General features: G+C 45.4%; 2 protein-coding genes and 1 non-coding gene across 3 annotated transcripts in view; all 3 read left to right on the forward strand.

Moving 5' to 3' along the window:
• Positions 1 to 7,243, forward strand: part of kcnab1b (potassium voltage-gated channel subfamily A regulatory beta subunit 1b) — a 30,673-nt gene extending 23,430 nt beyond the window's left edge. Inside the window, 6 exon segments of the mRNA XM_060058888.1 lie at positions 4,260 to 4,428; positions 4,718 to 4,838; positions 5,280 to 5,374; positions 5,684 to 5,804; positions 6,134 to 6,222; positions 6,601 to 7,243. Of these exon segments, the coding sequence (XP_059914871.1) occupies positions 4,260 to 4,428; positions 4,718 to 4,838; positions 5,280 to 5,374; positions 5,684 to 5,804; positions 6,134 to 6,222; positions 6,601 to 6,690 (685 nt within the window). The 3' untranslated portion in view covers positions 6,691 to 7,243.
• A 1,132-nt stretch (positions 7,244 to 8,375) lies between these two features.
• On the forward strand, positions 8,376 to 19,493 carry pask (PAS domain containing serine/threonine kinase). The gene is made up of 21 exons (XM_060059378.1): positions 8,376 to 9,067; positions 9,269 to 9,504; positions 9,762 to 9,932; positions 10,032 to 10,169; positions 10,354 to 10,488; positions 10,604 to 10,790; positions 10,993 to 11,180; positions 11,299 to 11,407; positions 11,599 to 11,679; positions 11,991 to 12,162; positions 12,580 to 12,815; positions 13,229 to 13,352; positions 13,699 to 14,252; positions 14,364 to 14,500; positions 14,638 to 14,805; positions 15,093 to 15,218; positions 16,716 to 16,850; positions 17,268 to 17,467; positions 17,993 to 18,126; positions 18,355 to 18,498; positions 18,742 to 19,493. Exons 1-21 carry the CDS (start codon positions 8,911 to 8,913, stop codon positions 18,933 to 18,935), a joined length of 3,726 nt encoding a protein of 1,241 aa, XP_059915361.1. The 5' UTR covers positions 8,376 to 8,910; the 3' UTR covers positions 18,936 to 19,493.
• On the forward strand, positions 15,742 to 15,848 carry LOC132463735 (U6 spliceosomal RNA). Its single transcript, XR_009527135.1, has one exon. It is a non-coding gene; the product is annotated as a U6 spliceosomal RNA (small nuclear RNA).
• Positions 19,494 to 19,610: the final 117 nt, after the last annotated feature.

Genomic DNA, 19,610 nt, shown 5'->3' on the forward strand with positions numbered 1-19,610 from the left:
GAGGAGGTGGAAGGAGATGGAGGAGGGAGAGAGGAGGAGGAGGGGTTGTGGAGGAGGAGGGGGAGGAGAGGAGGAGGAGGAGGAGGAGGAGGAGAGGAAGATGAGTAGTAAGGAGGGGGAGAGGGGGAGTAGGATATGGAGGAGGAGGAGAGGAGGAGGAGGAGAGTAGGAGGAGGAGGAGAGGAAGATGAGAGTAGAAGGAGGAGGAGGGGAGTAGGATATGGAGGAGGAGGAAGAGATAGAGGAGGAGGAGGGAGAGAGGAGGGAGGAGGAGGGAGAGGAGATGGAGGAGGGGGCGGACGAAGAGGCTGTGGAGGCTGACTGGCAGGAAGCCAGAGCCCTGGGCTGGCAGTGTCCAGCTGTACGATGAGCTGTCTCCCGGGATGAAGTCGCCTGACCACTGATGAGAACACACACACAAACACACACACACACACACACACACACGCACACACACACACACACACGCACACACACACACACACACACACACACACACACACACACACACATACACACACACACACACACACACACACACACACACACACACACACACACGCACATTCAACAGACAAGACCGACAGGCATATGGATTAAGAGGCGGACAGGTGGTATGTATGGGCAGGGCAGGCAGATAGACAGACAGACAGAGATAGACAGTCTGGCGGGCAAACCTGCAGAAAGAACACATCAGACAGACAAATGATGGACGGACAAAACATATGAAACTTTGAAGCAATATGATGTCATATGGAGTAATGAGGAATATCTATACACTTCATAAGGTTGTATTATGCAAAACACTCCCACATTGCCAGTCGTATTCTCCCACCACCTCTCTTTCCTGAATTAAACATAAGGCACAATAACTAGCTAACTCTATAACAGTGTAAATATAACTATACTAATCAAATCAATGTTTGTGTGTGTGTGTGTGTGTGTGTGTGTGTGTGTGTGTGTGTGTGTCTGTGTGTCTGTGTGTCTTTGTGCCCGCCTGCATGCTTGCGTATGTGCGTATATCTAATGTCTGCTGCTGCTGTGATTGTGACCTTGTCGCAGAGGCGGTGCTGCTGCCGCCATGCCCAGCTTCATCCTCATCAAAATAGTTTTTCCTTTGGCAATCACTTCATCACATCGTTAGCACACAGCCGTCAACCGCTACACTATTAGTCAACTTAATTTATCCTCCCCCTACCTCTCCTCTTCTTCTTCTTCTTCTTCTTCTTCTTCTTCTTCTTCTTCTTCTTCTTCTTCTTCTTCTTCTTCTTCTTCCATTTAGTTTTCAAACTTTTTGTTTCCCATAGCAGCTCCCGCCCAGTGCGGCGGCAACAGGAAGCGAGCGAGGGAAAGGCTTGTATAGTACTAGATGCCAAACTCCCTGAAGCCAAGCCACGCTATTATTTACCACTTAATTCCTGCATGACCTTTCACTGGCATGGCTTTCAATTACGGAGGTGCCACGACCGAAGCACTGCTGGGAAAGGCCAGCCGGGCTCCAAGCTGGCAAACCGGAGCACATTGTCTACAGAATGTCCAGGGAGAGGGGGGGGGGGGGGGTGAAGGCATCTCTGGAGAAAATATTAGGGCGTGGTCTTCCACCAGGGGTTCAAGAGCCCCAGGGCGGCAGCGGTTATGTTTGTGACTGTAAACTCTTGAACTGTGCTGGTTTCTATGTTTATCATTTAGACATTTATATTAAATAGATCTGAGGCATCTTGCTCACTTTAAGGATAGCTAAAGGTTCATTGGGGTTTGAAACTAGTCTTTCAGATTGTATTCAAACACCCTTGCCACTACACTATTGTGCCCCCATTATGTTTTAATATTTCTGCCTGCGTTTCATTTTCATTCACATTACCTCGTTCACTTTCATTGGCCAGGTATTGACTTTGTTTACGCATGATGCGGAGCCTAATGTTGTGGCAAACCAATCACCATTCAAACAGTTGAAACAAAAGATGACAACATGCAGCCGGCCGCTGCTCTGCTCTCCTCGGTCCCCCGTCATTATCATAAATAGTGATTCTATGGTACAGAGGATACGCAGCTTAGAATATTGCTTATATCTATTACATACAAATCCCTTCAGTCGAATGTTGTTTTCCTTAGCCCTCAGGGTTCTTTCTCTCCACTGGTGAGCAAGACAATTTCACAGAGACAGTTTTAGAAAACAAACTAAGCTATTCTCCACCCACTGCTGAGCCATACGTCTCTGCCTCAGTCCCCAGCCCTGTAACTTTGATGTCTTGGAATGCCACACAATAAAGAACACTTATAGGGTTAGGACACACACACAAATTAATTTTAATCAATGCTGTTTTCTTAACAAGACCCGTGCAACAATCAAAAGCCACCTTTTGCTTTGAAACCTTGAAGATATTTTGCAATGCTAGCTATTGATCTTTGGTATGGTTTGAAAAGGAATTGCTGCGACCACAGAACATTTCTGTAGTGATCTATATTTTATATTATTCAAGTGCCTCCAGAAAATACCTCCTGGTGATGCACAAGACATCACAGATGTCCGTGCCTTTCGACTGCAAAGATCGAATCCTCATCATACAAAGCAGCATTGGGAATGAGCTGCTTCCAAGGCTTCGTTGAAGGACAGCATGGAATCGAAACTTTGAGACAACGTGGCTTCTAATCAATGCCCGCGGGAGATCTAAGCCAAACTCATCCACTGAACATTCAGCGAGATAACACCAACTCCAAAACTGTCTCTGGTGGGCAGCTGTGCAGCTTGTGGATTCTAAATATTTTATGGAAATTTGGCCGACACATCTTAAACTTTGTATTTGCCATGTCTCGCTAAAACATGTGGTTGGGCGTGAGTCACCGGCTAAAGGAAAGGAACTTTAGGGACAGAAATACATATGAAATGATATATATATGTGTATGTTTATAAATGCACACACATATGGGAGAGGCTACTGTGCTTCAACCTGACATCCGCCCACCCTCTGTGGGTGACTAACCTAAGCTGCGCTACATTACATATTCATGGTCCTTAATGAACAACATGTAGCCTGGAGGCTCTTCCTCGCTGTACAATCATTTCTCTCTGCCCTTGTTCCCCCCTCTTAATCTCTCTCTCTCTCTCTCTCTCTCTCTCTCTCTCTCTCTCTCTCTCTCTCTCTCTCTATCTATCTCTATTTCACTCCCTCCCCTTTGTAACAGATGTACTGTTGTTCATTTATACTCCCACCTGCCTCAACCACACATGCTCTCTCCCTCTCTCCCTCTCTCTATCTCTCTATCTCTCTATCTCTCTAGCTATCACACACACATGCATACACACACCCACATACTTTCTCTTTCACACACACACACACACACACACACACACACACACACACACACACACACACACACACACACACACACACACACACACACACACACACACACACACACACACACACACACACACACACACACACAGTTTAAAACCTTGTCATTAGATGCTGCTTTGCATTCTCTACAGTCATTTCCACATTCCCCCCAGTGCATGCAGGTCGTATATTTCCCTAATGATCAGCAGATGTCGTAATTAAGAAATGGCATTCAGAAAATTTTATAAAACAGGGAAGCCATTGCATGAGTGAGCCTAAACGTATACATTAGTTTAACTAATAGATTATTAACTGAAGTACTCTATTGTTTTTTTTTTATTCATCCAATATGGTAAATCCTAAAAATCCAATTTTTCGTTAATTGCTGTCCTGGAACTACCCCGGCACATGAGCATGCACATACACAAACGCACTACCAGAAACACACACACACACACACACACACACACACACACACACACACACACACACACACACACACACACACACACACACACACACACACACACACACACACACACACACACATGCACAAGCACACACTAGCTACCACACACACACACTCAAACACATCCACACACATGCACATGCGCACACAAAAAACACACAGACACACACACATAAATACACACACACACACACACACACACACACACACACACCGACAACCACCCCCATACACACACCCACACACAGACACATAGCTCACGGCTTCTTTCTTTCCAATGAAGATATGCTGATGCCATCCACTGTCCACTCGTTGGCAATGCACCATTGCTCTTGTTTTATCGAGATATCAAGAAATCAAACACTAAATATCTGACTTGGCTGAAGTGATGATTTAAAAATTGAAATATAAGAAAAACCGACATTATGCATTTCACCTTATTTCTAATAATTATTAATCATATTTCTGGAGCAAAACCGAGTCAGTGAATTTACTGAAATCCAAACTGAGCAAACACACTCTCTGTCCCCTACAGAGATCGTGAGGGCCATGACGCATGTAATCAACCAGGGCATGTCCATGTACTGGGGCACATCACGCTGGTCTGCCATGGAAATCATGGTGAGTCACTTTAACTCATACAAGCCCAATATGATCCCCTTCATCTGGATGGCTCACTTATATGATGCCTAATGCACAACCTGATCATCCATGATATAATAATATAATACTCCTGATTTCCGTACATCTCTTTGGAAACAGATATCAGTATATTTTATTTTGAAAGCGGAGGTAGGTCAGGAGACTGAATCCATGTGGAATGAAAATAGTGCTTTGATGTCCGCCTTGCTTCATATTTGACCTCCCTTCCTATCTTGTGTTTTTTCATTGGTCCTCCCCAATGATGCAGGAGGCGTACTCTGTTGCCCGGCAGTTCAACCTCATCCCTCCAGTGTGTGAGCAGGCCGAGTATCACTTCTTCCAGCGGGAAAAGGTGGAGACTCAGCTCCCAGAGCTCTATCACAAGATAGGCAAGTTATGTTAAATATATTCCTGAAATATTAAAGCCACAGTGTGTTACATTTCAACTAGCTTGAAGCTTTAAATAACCTGGACCAATCTGTAGTCAATGTTGATTGATAGGGATTTCAATAATGTTATCAATAAAACCACATCCTAAAACTGATATATTCTACAATTAAGAAATACTGGCCAGCCCTTACCTATCTCTTTGTTTATAAGAATCGTACTATCGACATTCCCCAAACTCCTCCCAATCACGCCACCCAGTCAGCCGAGCTATGCTAGATCGCATTAGGGTCGTTTGAGGGGACAGAATACTGATATTGAGTCTTCTTAATTGTTAAATTATACCAACTGGAAGGGGGCTCATCTGACACATTCCGAAAAAAATAATAATTCTGAAATAATTTGTGGCTGTGTTTATTCTATTTTCTGATTGGCTGTCCCAGGTGTGGGTGTGGTCTCGTGGTCTCCATTGGCCTGTGGGATCATCACAGGGAAGTATGACAACGGCATCCCAGAAACGTCCAGAGCCTCTATGAAGGTTCAAACATTCTTCACCCTTCTTTCTGGCATGCAACACATCAATATGACACACATGGAATACTGTAGAGATCAATAGAGAATAATGTAGTTATTTTTTAATTGGACTATTGTTTGCCTTCTTTGTTTTGTTGTCTGTTGGTAGTCAGTTTCCCTGTCTAAAGTAACTGTCAAATGTATAATGTATGCATCTCCTTCCTGTTTGTGGCAATCCTACTGGCAATCATCATGAGTATTTCATGATCACGGTCTGTGTCAAGGCGTGATAAACGTCTTTAACTGTTTCCCTCTCCATGGTGATTGGCTGCAGCCATACCAGTGGCTGCGTGAGAAGATAACGAGCGAGGATGGGAGGAAGCAGCAGGCCAAGCTGAAGGAGCTGACTCACATCGCTGAGAAGCTCGGCTGCACCCTGCCACAGCTAGCCATAGGTACGAGGAAACCAAAAGAGCCACGGGGAAAACAAATTGCACGCACTATCAACTGTCTCGTTACTGGCCACCGTGTCTTTGATACTATAAAGGACCAGGTTGGACAATCAAGTGCTGTGCACTTGATTGCCCAAGCAGATTAATATTATATAGTCTTTATGACTGCGGCTGTTTGTCCTGGCTCTAGGGTCTGTTGGTATTCATCCTTTTGATTCTAGATTTTCATTACAGCTTTTTGCCTTGTGACCATTAACGTCAAGTTGTTCTTCATGTATATTATAATATCCATTGTGACTATATTCTATATTTCTATTTTTCTATAACGACAGCCTGGTGTCTGAGAAATGAGGGTGTGAGCTCAGTGCTGCTGGGCTCCTCCAACCCTGTCCAGCTAACAGAGAACCTGGGGGCCATTCAGGTACATGGGGGGGGGGCCCTCACACTGATATACTGTAAACAGCTCTAGGCAATGCATTACTAGTGGTTTAGCCGTGAATGATGGGAGCTGAAACTTACATGACCTTACCTGTACAGCCTGCCATTTAATTGTTTTTATGTCCTTATGGGTGTTTATTTATTATTGTATTTTGGTATGCCATGGTATGGTTCCTACTCTGCATCTAATGCATGCCAGGCCATTGATTCATCTCAGTGTATAATTCAAGGTTCTTGTGAATGGTGGAACATTTAGACATCCAAATGCATCGAAAATGCATCCAATGTGATCAGGAACTATGCAATGAAACTTGACTTATTCCTTACCTAAAGTAAAAATGTTTTGATTTTGTCACGACAGGTGATTCCGAAGATGACAACAGGAATTGCCTCTGAAGTGGATAATTTACTTGGCAACCGTCCCCACAGTAAGAAGGATTACAACCCTTAGGATTCCTCTCCAGAACTGTTTCTGAATATAGCCAATCAAAGCTCACCTCTCATAGCCATGGCACATACATATGTGCACATATGTGTGTGTGTGTGTGTGTGTGTGTGTGTGTGTGTGTGTGTTTGTATGTATATATGGATGTATGCGTGTGTGTGTATTTATGTGTGAATGTGTGTTTGTATTTATGTGTGTGAGTGTGTGTGTGTGTGGGTGTGTGTGTGTGTGTGTGTGTGTGTTTGGGTGCGTGTCTATTTTACTGAATGTATGCGTGTGTTTGTGCGTGTATGTGTGTCTGTGTGTATGTCAGTGTGTGTTTGTGTGTGGGTGCGTGTGTATGCATGTGCCCGTGTATGTGTGACTGTGCAGCGAATATTGTGCTTCACTAATGTCACCCCCTCCATATTAACCAGTAACTATTATTGATTATTGTAAATTGAACTCCTTGATAAAGCATGCATGCTTTAGCTACACCAGCTGGCCAGTAGATCCAGTTACTGCCAACTGGCCTGTACATCTTAGTAAACTGACCTAAAAACTGCTTTAAAACAAAAAACGATATTACAGCCCTAACAACAGCGCCAACAACAGTAGAAGCTTCTAATCCAAAACATACTTTACAGGAAAACTCTTTAAACCGAAAACTTTTCACTCAGCTTGTCAGAAAAAATAAATGCATGGAAGCATATCTGCCTGGAGCGACGTTTCTATGTCATTTAAATAAAATACAACTGTGAGAGCCACTGCATCCCATGAACTGGTGTTAAAGAACGGACGGATCTATAATGAACAGAACATGTGTTCCAGACTGCCTGCGATGTACATGACAAGTTGTTTACTCTGTTGGTGTTGCGTATGAAGACTGTGATAAAGTATAGTGCCTGGCCAAAAGAGACCGGATCACACATGCCAAACTGACAACTGCTTGCGACCGCAGTAGGCTGGTTGAAAATAAGGTGTTTTATAATGAAATGTTTTAGTACATGATAGACGGTTCCTTATAGTTCACATTAATTACAACACTAAATGAGCTAAGTTTCATTGAAAATATCTGTATAGACTGTTATATCTATTTCCCTTCATAAGCAGCTGTGTCAGAACATGTTTTTATCTCCATGTGTTTCAGTAATTACTTTTTTAATGTATGATTATTGTATATTTCTTAACCCTCTGCAGTAGTGAAATTACAATTTAAACCCAGTCGGATTTTGGGTGGATGATAACAATGTCAGACTTTTTTTTTTTGTCTGTTTTGTTGATATATGATGAGGAAAGTTAATGGAAAATGGGAAGTTAAGGGAAAATCCAGACACATTAACATCCACTGAATACAACGTCAACCATCTGCACCCATTGCACCAGGAACTTTCCATCATCTCCCTGAAGCCTGTTTAGCTATGGCAATGATGTTTGTTCAATTTAAGCTTCCGGTCTAATAAAATGTGAATTTTCGGTGTTTGTTGTTGCATTTGTACAGCCAAATAAATGCTGTATAATATATTTTCTTTGTGCATTTCTTGAATCCTTTTCGTTTTCATTATTCATTGTAATTTGAACAAAGTATGTACCCGTGTCCAAGTTCCAAAGAAGCTATCATCCAAGTCCGGTCCGCCTGGTGCATGGGTGAGGTGACTGGCACGGCTAGTTTCCATAGAAACAGAAGCAGCGACACACAAACATGGAACGCGCACCCATTGGACAGCTACCCGGAAGTGGTTCAAAGTTGCCTCTTCCTGAAACTTCCTGAAACCGCGCTCAAGCCCGCGTATTCCAAAATCTGCTGCAGTACGAAGTCAGTAAAACAAAAAAACGAATAAGTAATAGAAACAGTTTTGTTTTTTTAGTTTTGCGAGAAAACCTACATGAACGCTGTGACCAAAAATATACGGTTCATTTGCATTTACTCAATTCCAGTTGCGGCGGCGACTCGTATCTTCCTGAACAAAACAAACAGAGCTGCTGCTGCTGCGTGTAGCTACACACAGAAACAACACCTAGCGCCGAGTAGGTAACATGAGAGGGGCCTCACAGACGCTTAATATGGCAAACTATTTGACCAGTGCCTTGTGAACCGTACAAGTTGTATCTTTCGGAGAGTTTTTGGCTACTTGCTCCTTTTTAATATCTTTAATGCTGTTTTGGTAGTCTGCAGATGAGTCCAGCAAGGCTAGTTTTGTAGTTCTGTATCCTGTGCTATAGTCTCCCTTGAGTTGCTCACAGACAATGTCCTGGAACGAGGCACGTCCTGCACGGAGCCATGAACCCGTCAAAGGAGATACTATTTGTGTGGTCCCTGGTTTCGCCTCAAAGTATGTGGAGGAGGATGAGTATGACCTGAACAAATCATACCCTTCTGCTCGACGACCACTGCGCAAAAACGGTCAGTAGCCAGGTGGTAACAATCCGTTTTACTGCTAGATAATATTTTGTATTTCTACTACAAAAATAATTTAGAATAATTCATTAGTTTATTACAATACAACTAATAATACTCTAATAATGGGTTCATTAATTTCACCTGACTCTGTGTATCTGTACTACTGGATGATAAATGTATGTGCGACATCTATTTGGTCGTCAGGTTATTGCTTGAATGCAGGGAGTTCAGTGGCATCCCGCAACATCCAGATCTCCGTCCTCCACCGCGACCCCCATGGGTCTCATCACGGATCATTACCCCTTCCATTCTCGCCGTTTGAGATGGAAGAAAGCCTCTTTAGACAGCTGACCTCTGGGGATAATGAAGTGGTCTCAGGACCCCAAGCTGTCATCAACCCTAACAAGGCCATCCTCACCGTGGACCACATAACCAGAGAGGTATTGTGGGATAGGCTAGATCACAAGGTCTTGACCTTGCTGGGAATTTCGCAAAGTAAAGAGTTTATAGTAACTAAAACTTAAATAATAGAAAAATAATAGTCTAGTGGTAAGGTTGTTTGACTGGGTTCTAACCCTAATATTGGCAGCCTACCCAATGGTGACTTCTATATTGTTTATGAAAAATCACTGTAAGTCACGTTGGATAAAAGCGTCTTCAAAGTAAAGTGTTGCTTATGTTTATTATTTATTGACAGATCTTGGCAGTCAACCAGCAGGCCTGCAGGCTGTTTGAGTGTTCTGTGCATGAGCTGACCGGGAAGAAGTTGTGCGCAGTCCTGAGGAAGACCAGCCAGGTGCTGGACAAAGCCCTGAGTGAACACTACCTGCAGCCAGACAGCAGCGTTTCAGCGATCTGTAGCAAAGTGGTGTGGAAATGCTTGTATAACTAGCGTCATCTTATTGCTTAGTGCTCCACCCTCTTGCAAGTGTTTTTCTTAGTTTGCCTCTCTGTTCGCTCCTTTAAGGTTGATGCGATGACCTTGTCTGGGGAGGTGCCTGTGTCTGTATGTGCCCAGAAGCGGATCCAAGATGGGCAGCAACACTGGCTCATCACCATGGAACAAGTGGAGAGGATATCTGCCTCCATTTCTTTGGCACAAGATGTAATTGGAATATTTATATATTTCTGGCTTTGTTTTTATTAGCATTTATTCCACAATAGATTCACATCAATGATGTATTTATGATTGTATTTAATTTCTAAGGAAACTCCCAGCTTACAATTTTTTGTACTTTTGCCAATGAAACAAAATCTTGTCTTATCTACTGTATTGTTTGCATATCCAGGGCGTCATCATCAGCTGTGACACAGTGTTTGCCCATCTCCATGGATACCTCCGGGCTGAGGAGTTGACCGGCCTGTCTATTATGAAGTTAATCCCTGAGTTACAAATCCCTGTTCAGGGTCATGTCATATCCAAAGTAAGCACCCATCACAACTCACAACACCGCCAAATAAACTAAAGTGCTGCCATGGCAACACTGAACTGTACAACACCATCTTTGATATGTCTAAATGGATACTTCTGTTGCTTAGATGCAGAGGATGCAGAGAGTGTGTGGGCGGAGCAGAAAGGGCACGGTGGTCCCGCTGTGTGTCCGGCTGCAGGGGGAGGTGGTGTGTGGGCGAGCCCCCCGTGACCTGGCCAGTGGAGAGGGTACCGATCCACTGGCCTCCGACCTGGGGGGCTCTGAGCAGCCTCTGAGGACAGAACCATCTCCCGGTAAGACGTTCACAGAAATGAAAGGTTCAGAGGGAGGAGGGCGGGGTCTACTACATAGATTCTGAATCTTGAAATGGCTGGCAGTATGATGTTTTCCCTGGCCCTTTTTTTTTTTATATCAAATCACCTTTTGATCTTTTTTTGAAAAGAACATCTATCCAAGACAAAGCTGACCCGTCCCTGTGGTGCTTTTTCTATTAAGACCCAAACCTGTTGGGCCTCTCGGCCGCCGTCCCACCCCCCTCCGCCCCCGTCTACTCGGGGACCGCGTGGGCGTTCGCCCCCCTGAGCAGCCTCCTCCTGCTGCGGCCAGACGGCTCCATCTCCTCCATCCACGGCCTCCTGGCCCTCAGCCTGTTGGGCTACACAGAGGAGGAGCTGCTCGCCAAGGTGAGGGGAGCCCCACGCCCACCCGGTCGTCTGGGGGAACGTCTGCAGATCACTGTATGCTTGCGTCACGTATTCATTGTGGACACGCTGAAGTCTCTCGTTGGTGTGACGTTCACAGAGGGTCACCTTCCTGATGCCTGGTTTCTACGGTTCGATGTGTGGGTCGTACGGAGAGGCCAGTCCCCTGTGTCTACCCCGAGTGGGGGACATACCCAGGCCCTCGTCAGGTAAACCTCTCCCACCTTGTACTCCTTGTGTTGCCTTAATTCCTTTTACCCGTTGTATCGCTTGTGTGTTCAGAAAAAGTGCAAAGCATTAAAGGATACTGCTTCTCTGATTTCTATAATATTACACACTCTGACTTGGACGGCTAAATGTACATGTACCAGAATTTCCCCTCCTTGTGTCCCGTAATTAGATGGTTACGCTAATGGTTCAGGCCCCATCAGCCGCCCCAGTAAGCCATCGGCCCGGAGAGACAAAGTCAACCCAGGGAAAGGTTTGCTTTGTTTCTATCCACATTAATTCAGACATTATTAGCCTTCTGTCTCTTGGATAGTATTTGGTTGTCATCCTGCATTTCTTTATAAATACCAAGTTACTATATGGTAACACTGAAATACTGATACAATTCTGATAGTTAATCCACATTCACATAGTGAGTGGTGGTCACTCAGACTTTGGGCCTGTCATATCAATATAACAAGATCAGCTATCAAATTCCATTGTCATGTACCAAGCACCCAACGACATACGTGGCTTGTCAGGACGCGTGTGAGTCATGCATGGCCGTCCATGGTGTCTCCCCAGACCCCTCTCTGCTGGTGGCGGGGGACATGCTCACGGTCCAGCAGGCTGCCCTCAGCCGAAGCCCCGCGGGCCGGGGCAAGATCTTCACGGGGAACGGCGCCAGGCTGGAGAAGACGGACAGCGCGCCCTCTACCCTGACCGCGCCCACCGTCACCTCCACGCCCATGGCCACGTGAGTGCCTCTCCCTCATGTGTGCCCTGAGTTCCCTCAATTAACGGATCCCCTACCTTATTTGGCTTGGGATCCCGACTTCTTTTCAGACATCATTAAAACCCCTCATCATCTGCCTGTGTCTCAAAGTCTCAGTCATCTCAAAGTCTGTGGTATGAGCATTGCACACTTGGTCGTCGGCTCGTGGGCACAAATCATTAGGCAGTCTTCTTGTACATGTAGGGATGTTACGGGGGCCTTCCAACCTTTTTTAAAAAAAAGTTTTCTTTCATGTGCCTTGAAATAACTTGCTTTTCCATCAGCCGCCTCCAACGACCCCATTCCCATATATCCAAGCTTTGGGAACCAGTCTCATGGGAATGAAATTTTGGAATTCTAAAACATGTTGTTGTTTTTTTTTTCGTTTCCCCATCACAGGATGAATGACACCGCAGAGCTGATGGAGGCGGTGGAGGCCGAGCTGGGCGGTGCCGGTGCCGGGGGCGGAGGCAGAAGCCTGCTGGGGTGTGCCGACGACACCCAGGCGCTGCTCGTGACCTTCGCCTATGTGGAGTCCCCTCAGGGAGACGCCCTCGGCCTCCCCGCGCAGGGAGGTTCCCCGGGACGGCACGCCCCCCGGAGGGACGACCACTCTGTCATCGAGGTCATCCCAGGTATGGAAACGCCAGCGGAGAGATTTCCTCCTTATCGCTCTGCTTTTGTGTTAATGTCTTTCAACCCTGAGGAAAACATTATTAATATTGACAATTTTTTTTTTTATATTAATAGACAATCGCATTTTGGTAGTTTATTTTTGGGAAAAGCTTACACGCCATAACTAATTAGCTAGCTAGCGGGCACAAATTGCAGTGTTCCAAGTGTAGCTCCTCTTTTTAGATTATGCCCGCTACACTCTGTGCTCACATGCTCTCGGTTCTCTGACTAAATTAGCTCCGCGGCCCCCTGTTCAATGAAAACTGTTAATAATTTGAGTTCTTGTGTTTGGAGCCTGCAAATGATCAAATCTATTCTAAAACCGCGTAAATTCATCTCCACGGTTCTTTAACCTTTGTTTGTGTCTTCTCAGACACGGTCATCAAAGCTGTTGCCAGGCCTGGTGTCTGCTCCAGCGGTAGAGCGGGGACCTGCCAGCGCCCCGGTGGCTGTAACCTTCATGACTCCAGCTTTGAGATCATCTCCATGGGGAGCAGGTGAGCAGAGCCAGGAAGCATAGCCCCCGTCAGAGGTCTTTCATCTGGAACTGTCTCCATCCATCCACAGCACCCTCTAACCTTCAGCGCTCAAAGGTCCCCATTGTATTGAAGATACATTAGGCCATTAGGTATACTTTATAGATTTACAATACTACACATCCAATGTGTGTAATAATGTTTAAGCATAATGTTTAAGCATCAACTGTCATTCTTCAGATTATCTTGAAATATGAACTTGGTCCTAAAAGTCTCACACTGCCAGTGAGACAAAGCCAGAGATGGAAAGTGTCGAACGTGCCTTGATCGATTCCATAACAGCTTCCTTCTGTCCACTTGATCGCAGGTCATCGTCTGGCTTCTGCGAGACGTTTGTCGGCCATATGGGCGTCTCCACCTCTCCCAAGCCATGCCAGGAGGAGGGGGTGGTGGACACCTGCTCTGCCCTGGTGCTGGACTCGGCCAGCTGCATGCCGGACCTCCACACCAGCGACGACCAGGTGGTCCGGGCCATGGTGGCACTGGACCTGGACCTGAGCGCGGGAAGCATGGAGATCCTCGACGGCGGCGGCAGCGGCGAAGACACCGCGGAGCTCCTGCGCACGCCGTCCCCCTTCGTGGTGGAGGACTCCCAGGACACGGGGCCCGGCGGAGATCCCCCGCCTGGGGGGCCGGGTCAGCGGGAGGAAGGGGGGCAGGGCCAGTGGACCACCCTCTCGTCCATCGACAACGGCCTGGGCCAAGGAACCAACGGCAAGATGCAGGTGTCGCCCGAGATCCCCGCCACGTCCACTCCCAAGAAGACGAGGGCCAGCAGCTGCGTACTGTCCCCGGGCGCTGAAGAGATCGGCGAAGGACAATATGAGGGAAGCGCCTACCATAGGGATGGTTCCAGAATAGGTTGGTACCCTCACACTATTTATTCTCAAACTCCTTTTCCCTGATTCCTGTCGCTACCTCTATATGTTTTGAATGTGTGTGTGCTAAATTCTATCTGTGCTGTCTCCACAGATGTCCAGTGTGACGTGTGTAGAGCCGACCTCCCCGACGGCACCTCCATGTTCTGCGTGTGGCTGAGCGTGCCTGGCCAGCAGGGGGCGCTGATGCAGTCCTCGCTGCGCGACAACTCGGGCAGCAGTCTTGGAGCGGTGGGCACTATTACTACTAACTACACAGATGAATCCACATCCTTGATCCTTTCCCCTTATCACTACTGTTTCTCCGTATCAACACGGGTTGAGGGCAACTAACCATTGTCTTATATCTGTTTCTTTTGGTCTCCCAGAGGATTGTAGAGTCCGTCCACGGGGACATCCTGCGCTCCACCATGGACCTGGACCAGTCCCAGGCGTGCAACGGACAGTTTGAGGAGGAGTATCAGCCCCTCAAGGCGGTGGGGAAAGGAGCCTTCGGCTTCGTCTGGAAAGCGCTGAGGTGCTGCGATGGCCAGGAGGTGAGGAAGTCCCCATTAAGAAGCTGCATGCTCCCTTTGCCATGGAAACCTGTCAGGATGGTGGAGTTGTTAGGTTGTTGACTTGCACCCAAAAGGGTTGATCCCCACAACCTCCTGTTTAGGCATTCTTTAGCAAGACGCCTGACCTCTGCATGCAACATAAGCTTCTGGTGAATGAAACAAATCTACTAGTACAAGCAACCCTTCCCTGCCAGCGTCATGCAGCATTGGCATATGAACCAGCAGTAGTGGGGTTGTTGATTTGATCCTCTTGGCTGTGGGTGCAGGTGGTGGTGAAGTTCATCAAGAAGGCCCGGGTGGTGAGCGAATGCTGGGTGGAGGACCCCATGCTGGGGCGGGTCAGCCAGGAGATTGCCATACTGACCCGCATGCAGCACCACAACATCGTCAAGGTAGACCACCATTCAAGTCCTGGACGATGATCAAATGAGATGATTGAACATTTTCCCTTTATGAAGTAGCCACGGGAGACCAATCCCGTAAGGCTCAAGGCAAGAACTGTCTGGCCTTCAGCCTGGAGAAAGCCTTTTCTAAATATGTTAAAGGGGACATATTTTACTACCAGGTGTGAGTTTGATTAGTCATTACAAGCCGCTTTGAAAATGTGCCTCTTCTGACATCACAGGTGGGCGTGTCCACCTAGATGTATGACGGATAGATGAGCAACGTTTGCTACAGTCCATTGGGTAGGCTGGTAGACTGATCTATCTAGCACACATCTAGGTTGACATGCCCACCTGTGATGTCAGAAGCTGGACATTTTCAATACGACTTGTAATGGCCAATGCCACTCACACCTGGTGGTACAATATGTCCGCTTTAAAATCCTAGGTCCAATCAGTGCTATGGGTTGGGAGTTTCAGTTCATGATGAACAAGGACCGCGCAGTCTGACAAGCATAAATAATTAATAGTGGTACTCATTAATTTAGTACAGATAATCGATAGGATCGATACAGAGAAGATTAGCAAGCTCACTTGCACAAGAAAGCCTACACATAATCATAACATTTCCACATTTTCATTCATTTTATTTTTTCTAAACCAGCAAAGTGTAGCAATCTACAGCACAATCCAAACTGTTTTGTCAAAATGGAAGTTGAATGTGTTACATTTCAAGTAACTAAAAATCAAAAGTGATTTCATTATTTTTATCACATCCTATAACTGTTTTATTCTACAAAAAAAATAATGCTGGTCAGCACGTACCCATCTTTGTTACAAGAATCTTACGTTTGACACTCCCAAAACCCCTCCCACTCAGGGCACCCTGCCGCCGAGCTACGCTAGTGAGTGTACCGCAGTTGCGCCGCCAGCTGGTGGACAGAACACCGTTATTGAGTTTTCTATGTTTCATCTCCTGCCTACTAACGGAGGGGCTCCATCTTACACATTGCAATTCATTGCATAAAGGAAATCTGCACCAAAGTATTTTCTCTGAGGATAATTTTTTTTTGCTTTACCTCCAACCAAGAGCGAAAGGAGAGATCTGATTGCCTGAAGTTTTTTTAACGTTAGGTTGGTTCCATATGTAGTAATCAATTCCTGGCCCGTGAAGGCCGGACTGATATTCATTACAAAAGTATCTTCATGGTCTCATGAGGCTACATAGGAGGTGGAATATATACAAAATTGTACACAGCAAATATTGTATACACAGGGCTTGTTTTGTTCTTCTGTGGACTTTCTCTGTGTAGTTTGTGATTATTGATGATTAGTGCTATTTTACCTCAGGGATGTTGAGCTATCGATTAAACTCTTCTTACTATCTATTGGAAATCTATTTGAAACAATTATACACTGAAAAAATGGGTGCATCTTAGTAACTTTTAGTAATTCTAGTCATGCCCCGTCAGTGACTTGAGTGACCCGTGTGTGTTCTGTCTGCAGGTGCTGGAGGTGTTTGAGAACAGCAGCTACTTCCAGCTGGTGATGGAGAAGCACGGGGAGGGCCTGGATCTGTTTGAGTTCATAGACAAACAGCCCAGGCTGGACGAGGCCCTGGCCAGCTACATCTTCAGACAGGTACGCCGCACAGCAGAGCCTGGTCTCATCGGCGGAGCAAGCTCTTCTGTGTTTATTTGTTTATTATAAGGATCTCCATTAGATGACTCCTTGATGACCAGCTAGGCTCCTTGGGTTCAGGACAATATTAAACAGGACGCATACAGAGATTATTTAATAATCGACAAAATATTGGCATACAATTTAAATTAAGAAAATATATTGAAAAGTACAAATATACAAAGCATCTACTCGTCCCGAACAATGAATTAAAATACAAATATTGAAGCATGTATATATGTATATATCTTTTAATTTTTTTAGTAACTGATGGCATGGATTCCCTTGTTCACAATCATATATGACATATTACCACTTCAAAACAAAAGCCAGGTTTGCTCTCTAAGTGTCTCATTGGCCAGCGTTGTGCTTCTCCAGTTGGTGGCAGCGTTGTTCTACCTGCGCAGCAAGAACGTCCTTCACCGGGACATCAAGGACGAGAACATCATCATAGACACCTGCTTCCACATCCGGCTTATCGACTTCGGCTCGGCCGCTGTGCTGGCGCCCGGGAAGCTCTTCTACACGTTCTGCGGCACGCTGGAATACTGCTCCCCCGAGGTGCTGCAGGGAACCCCGTACGTACACAGACCCCCCAGGAGCAGCTCGCTTCTCTTCTCTGTCTGGCTGTTAACGCATAATTCACTGCCGTTGATGAATGACCTCATCCACCCATGGGCCATGGCATTGCTTTTAACTTGCCTAGCAATGTGTATGTATGTTCTTTAGGGCGGGCTGGGTAATAGCTTTTACAGTGAGGTGTGGACGGTTAAATGATTATCTTTGTATGAATTAAGTCTTTACACTGAAACAAACTCATTCCAGAGTGCAATGCTGAGCCTACTACTGTCAACTGAGAGGGTGAGAAGGAGATGTAGACAAATGTTTACAAACCCACCCTTTATCACCTCACTGGGTATTAGTTTTATTGACTAGCCTGGCTGATGTAAGGTCCCGGTACTATTCCAGTCTGAGTCTGTCTACGATCACTGGTCAATAATTAATCTCACCAATCTGAGCATTTCAAAGTAGTTACTTTATTGATCCATCTCTGCAGTGTCTTTCTGTTCATGTTTGTGTACGTGTGTGTATTTTGTGTATAGTTACAAGGGTCCAGAGCTGGAGATGTGGTCCTTAGGGGTTCTGCTATACACACTGTTGTTCAGTGAAAACCCCTTCTGTGGTGTGGAGGAGATCCTGCAGGCCAGACTCAAACCTCCATTCGACATATCCACAGGTACACCACCACCACCTCTTACTCGCCAATAGACATCCCAGTGGTGCGGTTTTTGAGACCCTCCCATTACTGGGTGAGACTGGTAGACAAGAGATACGGGTTATTCAGATAACCATGAATCGTAAACTTGAGAGCTCTGTTGTTAGAGCCTCTGGGAAGTAACAGGATGTGACACATTCTTTCCTATTTGATCATAATTGTGCTTCTTGTCTGTCTTCTCTGTTCAAGATCTGCATGACATGTTGTCAGACATGCTTCAGCCTGAGCCGGAGAAGAGGATGACCCTTGACCAGCTCCTGCTGCAGTCCTGGGTCAGCCAGCCCATCTCTCTGGCCGAGTACAGCTGGAACGAGGTGATCCCTTACAGCCAGTGTAAGTAGATCAGCAGCACATTACTTACAGATGCTTACATTGTACTGGGTGTTGGCAGATATCCAAAGAGAATTACAGTGAATGTATGTCATCAAGGAGCAGGTACGAATTAGCTGCCTACAGGTATGCATTGGATATTGGGAATCTAACCCAGTAGCTTTCCGGCTGGGAGTCGAACATCCTAGCCACTACATTATTCTGCCTAGTACATGAAGTACTGAAGGCTCTCTTCATCTTCTCCAGGTTTGCAACACGGCAACCAGCAGAGTCCCGCAGCGTTCCTGGGGCAAGGGCTGTTCCCAAACACGGGTGAGGAGACCCTTCCGGATGAATGTGACGGAGAGGAGGAGGAGGGGGAATATGACGATGACGAAGAAGAGCAGAAGTCAATGCTGGACCTTGAAAATGAGCTCCAGAAGTATCTTGTTGAGGGCTAAGTCTTTATGAACTGAATCCCCTTGTATTATGTTACCAGCTGTGAATTCAGCAAGAGACTTTACTATATGAAGAAAGGCTGGTTTCACAGGATTCAACGCAAAAGATCTCAACTCTAACTCTCCACAATTGCACCTTCAATAAGAATACTAATATGAAGAAAGACTTTTTAATACCATAATCGCTCCAATGGTTGCCCAAAGGGATTTCCTTTGTATTGTCTATTTAGTGCTGATTGCTAGATGCAACACAATTATTGACTAATTAATTAAATTCATTGTTTTAATTGTTTTGGTATGCTTTCATATTTATGTTGTATTTATTTATGTCACTGATTTTATCAAGATTGGAAGCATACACATGTTTATTATTTTGTATCAACCAAAGTCTACATTCATTATCTGAACTATTTAATCGCTGTAGATCTTGATTGTTAATTGTGCAGTTTCAATTTTCAATCTGTTGATTCATTGTTGGTGGATGCATATTTTTGTTTTAATGATACATTTATTTACACTATTTATTCAGTCACATGTAAATAAATATTTTATCAAATGCTACTCGCGGATGTCATCTTTTCACTCCACAGCATAGTAAAAAAAAATACATATTTTAGATCGGCAAATACCAAGCCTTTTCAGCACTTTCTATTTTCACTTTCCCAATTCCCAAATAAT

The sequence above is a fragment of the Gadus macrocephalus genome, chromosome 8, assembly GCF_031168955.1.
Source record: "Gadus macrocephalus chromosome 8, ASM3116895v1".
Lineage (NCBI taxonomy): Eukaryota > Metazoa > Chordata > Actinopteri > Gadiformes > Gadidae > Gadus > Gadus macrocephalus.

Excerpts from the sequence above, each read along its gene's own strand:
- pask (XM_060059378.1), top strand. The coding sequence starts at position 8,911 with ATGTCCTGGAACGAGGCACGTCCTGCACGGAGCCATGAACCCGTCAAA. Across the intron at positions 9,933-10,031 it reads CAGCGATCTGTAGCAAAGTG|GTTGATGCGATGACCTTGTC; the intron begins GTGTGGAAATGC and ends CGCTCCTTTAAG. Across the intron at positions 14,501-14,637 it reads CGGGCAGCAGTCTTGGAGCG|AGGATTGTAGAGTCCGTCCA; the intron begins GTGGGCACTATT and ends TTGGTCTCCCAG.